A 9,148-nucleotide genomic window follows, 5' to 3' on the forward strand; every position below is an offset into this window, starting at 1 on the left:
CAAAATCATCAAATCAAATTTTATTTGTCACATACACATGGTTAGCAGATGTTAATGCGAGTGTAGCGAAATGCTTGTGCTTCTAGTTCTGACAATGAAGTAATAACCAACGAGTAATCTAACCTAACAATTTCACAACAGCTACCTTATACACACAAGTGTAAAGGGATGAAGAATATGTACATAAGATATAGAATGAGTGATGGTACAGAACGGCATAGGCAAGATGCAGTAGATTTTTTTACATTTACATTTTAGTCATTTAGCAGACGCTCTTATCCAGAGCGACTTACAGTAGAGTGCATACATTTTATTACATTTTTACATACTGAGACAAGGATATCCCACCGGCCAAGAGCAGACATTTTACTACATTTTTTTTAAATTTTAAAACTTTAAAAAAAAAATTATAGTTTTTTATATATTTTTTTATAAAAAAATACAAATAAATACATACTGAGACAAGGATATCCCTACCGGCCAAACCCTCCCTAACCCGGACGACGCTATGCCAATTGTGCGTCGCCCCACGGATCTCCCGGTTGCGGCCGGCTGCGACAGAGCCTGGCGCGAACCCAGCCCAGCCTGGGCGTGAACCCAGAGACTCTGGTGGCGCAGCTAGCACTGCGATGCAGTGCCCTAGACCACTGCGCCACCCGGGAGATCTGGTATCGAGTACAGTATATACCTATGAGATGCGTAATGTAAACATTATGTAAACAATATATAAGTGGCATTGTTTAAAGTGGGCTAGTGATACATTTTTTACATGTATGGCAGCAGCCACTCAATGTTAGTGGTGGCTGTTTAACAGTCGGATGGCCTTGAGATAGAAGCTGTTTTTCAGTCTCTCGGTCCCTGCTTTAATGCACCTGTACGACCTCGCCTTCTGGATGATAGCAGGGTGAACAGGCAGTGGCTCGGGTGGTTGTTGTCCTTGATGATCTTTATGGCCTTCCTGTGATCGGGTGGTGTAGGTGCCTGGAGTGCAGGTAGTTTGCCCCCGGTGATGCGTTGTGCAGACCTCACTACCCTCTGGAGAGCCTTACGGTTGTGGGCGGGGCAGTTGCCGTACCAGGCGGTTATACAGCCCGACAGGATGCTCTCGATTGTGCATCTGTAAAGGTTTGTGAGTGCTTTTGGTGACAAGCCGAATTTCTTCAGCCTCCTGAGGTTGAAGAGGCGCTGCTGCGCCTTCACCACGCTGTCTATGTGGGTGGACCAATTCAGTTTGTCCGTGATGTGTACGCCGAGGAACTTAAAACTTTCTACCCTCTCCAGTGCAACAGAAGTGAAGTGATTACTGGGGAAACAGTCGGTTTTCTCTCTCTATGTTTAATGGAACTGTGCAGGCTATCCTGACTAGTACTCGTATTGCAACAATGATACAGTAGATATTTACTCTATTCTATGTATTTATATATGTTCTGTCCAGTATACTGTGTACTCTATGAACCTTTCTTGCCACACCCCTTTTTCCATACAGATGCTTCATCTATTTCAAAGCATTGATTAAATTAGGTATAGGTCACTAAACATTAGCTTCAGTGTTTGACTAATGCATTGATCAGCAATGGATCCATTGTATGTTGAGTCGACGTGGGATGTTGCACTATTCCTTCATTCTACCCCTTGATCCTAGATAACACAAGTCTGACTGTGACTGTGTATGCAGTTTACACACACAACAAAAGCAGGACACGCACTTAACATAGGGGGCAATCTGGAATATAAGGGGCAATCTGGAATATTTACTGCTGCTCAATGGTCATTTCAGTTGAAGATACAAACCCATTGATTCTTGAAGAATATAACTTCTAACAGCTTCATGAGCTTAGTTCAACTGTTTTACCTTATCATAACCCAAAATATAAGCAAATTGTACTCTCTTTTTTTGTCATTTCAATTTGTGGTGAAACAATGTATAGTTTTGAAATATTTGTATTATCATATTGATCTCATGGGCTATCAGTCCATCTATGAATGTAAACCAAGTGGAGGGACTGCTGTTGGGCTGCAACACAAACTCGGAATTGTGGCTTTTTGCAGACAAGCATTATAAATCCAGAATTAGCCATTGGCTAGCCGCTCACAAAAGCTCAAAGGATAGGTTTCCTAGACAAATGGTCTGTTTCTAGAACATTCTCATACACACACAATCTGCACTGTGTCACCAGCTTTTAGTCACACCTCCTGGTAGCTGAGTTATACTGAACAAAAATATCAATATAAACTGGGTGGTTCAAGCCCTGAATGCTGAATAGCTGAAAGCCGTGGTATATTTTTTATTTTTATTTTTTTACTTCACCTTTTTATTTAACCAGGTAGGCCAGTTGAGAACAAGTTCTCATTTACAACTGCGACCTGGCCAAGATAAAGCAAAGCAGTGCGACACAAACAACACGGAGTTACACATGGAATAAACAAGCGCACAGTCAATAACACAATAGAAAAAAAAATCAATATAGCAAATTAACAATGATAGATGAGCAGATGATGATGATGTTGAAGTAGAAATAATGGTGTGCAGAAAAGTAAATAAAAACAATATGGGGATGAGGTAGGTAGATTTGGTGGGCTTTTTACAGATGGGCTATGTACAGCTGCAGCGATCGGTTAGCTGCTCAGATAGCTGATGTTTAAAGTTAAAAAGGGAAATGTATAAGTCTCCAGCTTCAGCAATTTTTGCAATTCGTTCCAGTCATTGGCAGCAGAGAACTGGAAGGAAAGGCGGCCAAAGGACATGTTGGCTTTGGGGATGCCAGTGACATTTACCTGCTGGAGCGCGTGCTATGGGTGGATGTTGTTATCGTGACCAGTGAGCTGAGATAAGGCGGAGCTTTACCTAGCAACGACTTATAGATGACCTGGAGCCAGTGGGACTGGTGACGAATATGTAGCGTGGGCCAGCCAACTAGAGCATACAGGTCGCAGTGGTGGGTGTTTATAAGGGGCTTTGGTAACAAAACGGATGGCACTGTGATAGACTGCATCCAGTTTGCTGAGTAGACTATTGGAAGCTATTTTGCAAATGACATCGCCGAAGTCGAGGATCGGTAGGATAGTCAGTTTTACGAGGGTATGTTTGGCGGCATGAGTGAAGGAGGCTTTGTTGCAAAATAGGAAGCCGATTCTAGATGTAATTTTGGATTGGAGATGTTTAATATGAGTCTGGAAGGAGAGTTTACAGTCTAGCCAGACAACTAGGTATTTGTAGTTGTCCACCGCTAATCGGGCGAGCGGGTGTGGGCAGCGAACGGTTGAAAAGCATGCATTTGGTTTTACTAGCGTTTAAGAGCAGTTGGAGACCACTGATGGAGTGTTGTATATCAGCCCTTATACCATAGGTATGACAAAACATTTATTTTTATTGGTCTAATTACATTTGGTAATCAGTTTATAATAGCAATGAGGCACCTCGGGCGTTTGTGATATATTGCTAAGGGCGGTGTCCTAGCACTCCGCATTGCATCGTGCTTAAGAACAGCCCTTAGCCGTGGTATATTGGCCATATACCACACCCCCTCGGGCCTTATTGCTTAAACACAAAATGCAACAATTTCAACGATTTTACTGAGTTACAGTTCAAAAAAGTCAATTGAAATAAATTCATTAGGCCCTAATCTATGGATGTCATGACTGTGCAGGGGTGCAGCCATGGGTGGCCTGAGAGGGCATAGGCCCACCCACTGGGGAGCCAGGCCCAGCCAGTCGGAATGAGTTTTTCCCCACAAAAGGGCTTTATTAGAGACAGAAATACTCCTCAGTTTCATCAGCTGTCTGGGTGGCTGGTCTCAGAGGATCACACAGGTAAAGAAGCCGGATGTGGAGGTCCTGGGCTGGAGTGGATACACATGGTATGTGGTTGTGAGGCCGGATGGACGTACAGMCAAATTCTCTAAAACAACGTTGGAGGCGGCTTATGGTAGAGAAATTAACATTAAATTCTCTGTCAACAGCTCTGGGGGACATTCCTACAGTCAGCATTCCAATTGCACGTTCCCTCAACTTGAGACCTCTGTGGCATTGTGTTGTGTGACAAAACTGCACATGTTAGTCGCCTTTTATTATCCCCAGCCAGCACAAGGTGCACCTGTGTGAGAAAGGTTCATGCTGTTTAATCAGCTTAATGTACCACACCTGTCAGGTGGATGGATTATCATGGCAAATGAGAAATGTTCACTAACAGGGATGTAAACAAATTTGTGCACAAAATGTGAGAGAAATAAGCTTTTTGTGAGTATGGAAAAATTCTGGGATCTTTTATTTCAGCTCATGAAACATGGCCCCAACTCTTTACATGTTGCGTTTATATTTTTGTTCAGTATATTTAACTAGAGTGGACAACAACAACAAAACTGTCATGAATTATTTATTGCTCTCCAAAATATTTAAATGCCATAATACTTTCAGTTGAATGATTTCAGTAAAATTCATCAACCGCTATAAATATACCTTTTAGATATAACAGCTATTATAAATTCATAAAGGTTACCAGTGGTCTCATAATGCATTTGTCTTACTATATGTTGTATATTTTATGTATCTGTTCGTCTCTGCTAATCTTCAACATGGTTCAAACATTTTCTAATTTCTCTGTTTGTCCCCTCACAGGTTCCAGAGGGGTCTCCTTTTCTCAGCACATCACGTGCAGCAAGCCTCTAGAACTGGGGGTGGGCCTGCCCCACTGATGTTCCACACAACCATCTCCAGGGAACGGGTCACCGCTGCCATCCTTCGATGGCCGTCGTTTGACGGAGAAAACTGCGAATGCTGAGCAGGCTAGTGAGGTTGGGGCCCGCCCTCAGTCTCCGCTCATTGGCCGCTGGATGGAATTGAGGTGAATGGAGCCCATTTCCAACGTCGAGGACCCCAACTCATCAGAGGGAGATGAGAAACGGTCAGTCCATGTTCCTCCCAGTTCCCTGGTGTGTACGAAGGGGATTTCTGTGTGTGGGTTTGTAACAACAACGTCGTAACATTTCAGATACACAATACAGCACTTAGTTCATCCCAAAATATTTTTTAACGCTGCCTCTGAGGATTGCATAACAGTGTGTCATATGTAGAGAGGAAGAGAGAGAAGTTATATAATGTAATTTAATATATAAATCTTGAGATCCAGATTTATATATCCAGTTACACACACACACACACACTGGCTTGGACGCTCACACACACTCCATAGATCTACAGTAAACACAATGTAAGAATGAGGGGAGGAATGTAGAGGGAGTTGTAGAGAAGCACTGCCTTCTGCCCAACACGTGCCCTCACATGCGTAGCGCCTTCCTTCTCATTAAATGTGCAGATGCTGAATTTATCCAGTAAATTGGAGTCACATTTTTAAATGAGCACAGACCGCGGTAGAGAAATACACACATTAGATTTAAAATCTGTTTGTGTCAAATGTACTGTATTTTATATGTTAATGAAGGGATGTATGGATTATATGCCTATACTACAGAGGATGTGGTGGAGGTGTATGGTGTGTGAGTATGTTTGTTTGTTTATGTGTGCATGCGTTCGTGTGTGTGTGTCCACTGTGCAGGGATTAACATAACAGAGTGTAGGATTAGGGGGGGGTCAGATGGAACGGCAGGAAAGCAGAGGACAACTCAGGACACATCAATATGTGACGCCAGCAGGGGATTGTCTCTGGTGTGTCGCTATTTATGTTTCGATGTGTGGGTGTGTGCATCTGTGTGCATGTGTGTATGTCGCTGTGTGTGTGTGTGTGTGCGGAGGATGTCTGTGCACATGCATGTGTCCTTGTGTGAGCTGCCTCATCCCCCCCCCCCCCCCCCCCCCCCCGGTGATCTCTGAGTCACTCAGCTCTTTGGTCTCACACACACACGGAGCCCTGGGGCAATCACAGTGATGCCGCTACTGTGTGTGCCCATGTGTGTGTGTGTGCGCATTAGGATTAACTCTAGAGAGCAGCAGTCTAGAGTTCTCTTCTCAGGGAGGTTTGGCGCCCACCACATCAATTCACTTACCAGCTTTAATTTAATAAGGAGTGTGAAAAAGAATGAAGCGGTTATGAATTCAAATCCATTCAGGGGCCTTGCTTATCCACTCTGAAGATCAACAGCGGAACCAAAGAGTCCTCAAGCTGTTTCAAATTCAAACCTTTATTATTCATTAACTTCAGGTACAAGTGGATATTGATATTAACTTAATGCATTGATCAATATTCTCTTTCAGTATCACTTTAGATCAGGGCTCTCCAACTCTGTTCCTGAAGAGCTACCCTCCTGTATGTTTTCGCTCCAACCTCAATTGTAAATAACCTGATTAAGTTTATCAACCCGCTAATTATTATAATCATATGCACTAGATTAGGGTTGGAGCGAAAATCTGCAGGACGGTAGCTCTCCAGGAACAGGGTTGAAGAGCCCTGCTTTAGATAATTGTTAAGAATATTCAATAATACATTATCTAGATAAGTTAAGTAAAAATAATACAATTTCTCAGTACTCGCCTTCCTTGACTGATCTTACGTGTCCTGTAAAATGGGGTCAGTGTTTAACTTGATGCACACGACGTGTGTACACATACAGCATGTCCCCAGAGATGACTGTAGATAAGATTTAACAACATTTACCTCTATTTCTGTTGTTCCCCAACCTGATCTCAGAGCATTTCATATTATTCTGTACTTAAATCCGAGATACTCCATTTAGTATAATGTGGTATGTATTAATTTGTGGAAGTCCATCACCCATTTCGTATGATATGTTACGAATTACAATTCGTATTGTACTGTACATTATGTTACGAATTTGCAAAACGTACAATATGTTACAAATTTGAAAAACATGTTATATGTTACGAATTCTAGCTAGGTGGCTAACTTTAGCTAGGCTAGGGCTTAGGGTTGTGTTTAGGCTAACCCTTATGTTAAAGGGTTAAGGTTAGCGGAAGGGTTAGCTAATATGCTACTTAGTTTCAAAGTAGCTAAGACAGCATCTTAAATTGTCTGATAAGATTCAAACTTGCAACCTTTGGGTTGCTAGACGTTCGCGTTATACGCCCGACCATCCACCCTACTTTAGTTTTGGACTTCAGTAACCATCTGTCTTATGTAACAATGCCAAGTGTAACATATCATACCAAATGGGGTACACGGATTTACTTACAGAATAATATGAAATGCTCTGAGACCAGGTTGTGTTCCCACCAGACTCAAACACTATGTTCTGTCCTGCAACAACAAGCCTGTTTATTATTCACAAGCTTTTTCCTGCATGGGTGACATCCTAGCACCGCGTGTGTGCGCTTGCATGCGTACACGTGTGTGCGTAGTTATTGACGAATGTTTGGCCTGATGGGGTGGTCAGTGACTGAGAGAATATTGTAATGTTTACGCATGTTAGTTTACTAGGTGGTTAACATAGTTTACTTTGTTATCACAAAGCACAGTACTTCTAATCACGGCCAGATAGTGACAATGGCTACTAGTCATATCAGTGATGCCAGTGTGTGACATCACAGCCTTGATTACTGAAAGCTATGCAGTCCAAGAACCCAGCCAAGTTAATAGGCAGACACACACACCTGACTTCTGAGTGAATAGGCAGCTCAGGAACAGGACCAGATACATAAGACCTCCTGAGGCAAAGAGGATCTGTGAAATGAAACCAGCTAGCAGACCATTAATCCAATCTCAATGTAATGAAAGGTTCAGTAAAGAAAATTCTGTTTGGCCAGTCAGTCGGTGGTCAAGACTTGTCAAACATCAACTTCTTCAGACTAGGATCCTTTTTTCTGAATTTCCGCCTGACTGACGTGGCCAAAGTAAACTGCCTGTTACTCAGGCCCAGAAGCCAGGATATGCATATCATTGGTAACATTGGATAGAAAACACTTTGAAGTTTGTAGAAATGTTAAAATAATTTATGASACTATAACACAATTGATATGGTAGGAGAAAATCCAAAGAAAAACCAACCTGAATCTTTGTTTTTGAGATCCCATGCTCTTACAATGGAAAGCTATGGGGCATATGCAATTCCAGCTCCCAGATTGCAATTCCTATGGCTTCCACTAGATATCAACAGTCTTTGTTCAAGGTTTCAGGCTTGTTTCCTCCCAAACTAGGAAGAATTTAGAGTTTTAGTACTGGGAGTCAGTTGGAAATCAGTCTGTGCGCACGTGACGAAGAGGACGCGCACCTGCTAATTTTGCTTTCCTATTGAACATACTTCTTTCCATATTAAATATTATAGTTTAATTACATTTTAGGGTACCTGAGGATTAAATGGAAACGTATTTTGACTTGTTTTAACAAAGTTTAGCGGTAGCTCTTTGGATTCCTTTCTCTGCATGTTGAACAAGTGGATTACTCAAATCGATGGCGCCAACTAAACTGACTTTTTGGGATATAAAGACGGATTTTATTTAACAAAACGACCATGCATGTTGTAACCTTCGGATTGCATGTTTGCAACCTGGTAACCTTTTGGATTGCAAATCAGAGGAAGATTTTCAAAAAGTAAGAGAATATTTAATCACTATTTGTGATTTTATGAAGCCTGTGCTGGTTGAAAAATATTTTGATGTGGGGTGCCGTCCTCAAACATCGCATGGCATGCTTTCGCTGTAATGCCTATTGTAAATCAGACAATGCAGTTAGATTAACAAGAATTTAAGCTTTTAACCGATATAAGATACTTGTAGGTACCTAAATGTTTAATATCCATAATTGTTGTGATTATTTATTTGAATTGCGCGCCCTCCAATTTCACCGGAAGTTGACAAAAGGCCTTATTTAGCCTTGACTAGATACACTGCATACAAAGGTATCTTAGCAACTGTAATGCCTTTAACATGATATCCTGTTCCCTGGTGTGGTTTATACAGTGGGGAGAACAAGTATTTGATACACTGCCGATTTTGCAGGTTTTTCTACTTACAAAGCATGTAGAGGTCTGTAATTATTATCATAGGTACACTTCAACTGTGAGACGGAATCTAAAACAAAAATCCAGAAAATCACATTGTATGATTTTTAAGTAATTCATTTGCATTTTATTGCATAAGTATTTGATCATCTACCAACCAGTAAGAATTCCGGCTCTCACAGACCTGTTAGTTTTTCTTTAAGAAGCCCTCCTGTTCTCCACTCATTACCTGTATTAACTGC

At 41.7% G+C, this 9,148-nt stretch overlaps 1 protein-coding gene across 3 annotated transcripts in view; it reads left to right on the forward strand.

Moving 5' to 3' along the window:
• The window catches only part of LOC111971502 (thyroid hormone receptor alpha), a 73,130-nt gene that overhangs the window by 36,065 nt on the left and 27,917 nt on the right, over positions 1-9,148 (forward strand). For all 3 annotated transcript variants that reach the window (XM_023998303.2, XM_023998304.2, XM_023998305.2), the window contains one exon: positions 4,615-4,900. In XM_023998303.2, coding sequence (XP_023854071.1) covers positions 4,845-4,900 — 56 coding nt within the window. In that variant the 5' untranslated portion in view covers positions 4,615-4,844. The remainder of the gene's footprint in view (positions 1-4,614; positions 4,901-9,148) is intronic.

This window comes from Salvelinus sp. IW2-2015, linkage group LG13 (assembly GCF_002910315.2).
Source record: "Salvelinus sp. IW2-2015 linkage group LG13, ASM291031v2, whole genome shotgun sequence".
Taxonomy (NCBI): Eukaryota; Metazoa; Chordata; class Actinopteri; order Salmoniformes; family Salmonidae; genus Salvelinus; species Salvelinus sp. IW2-2015.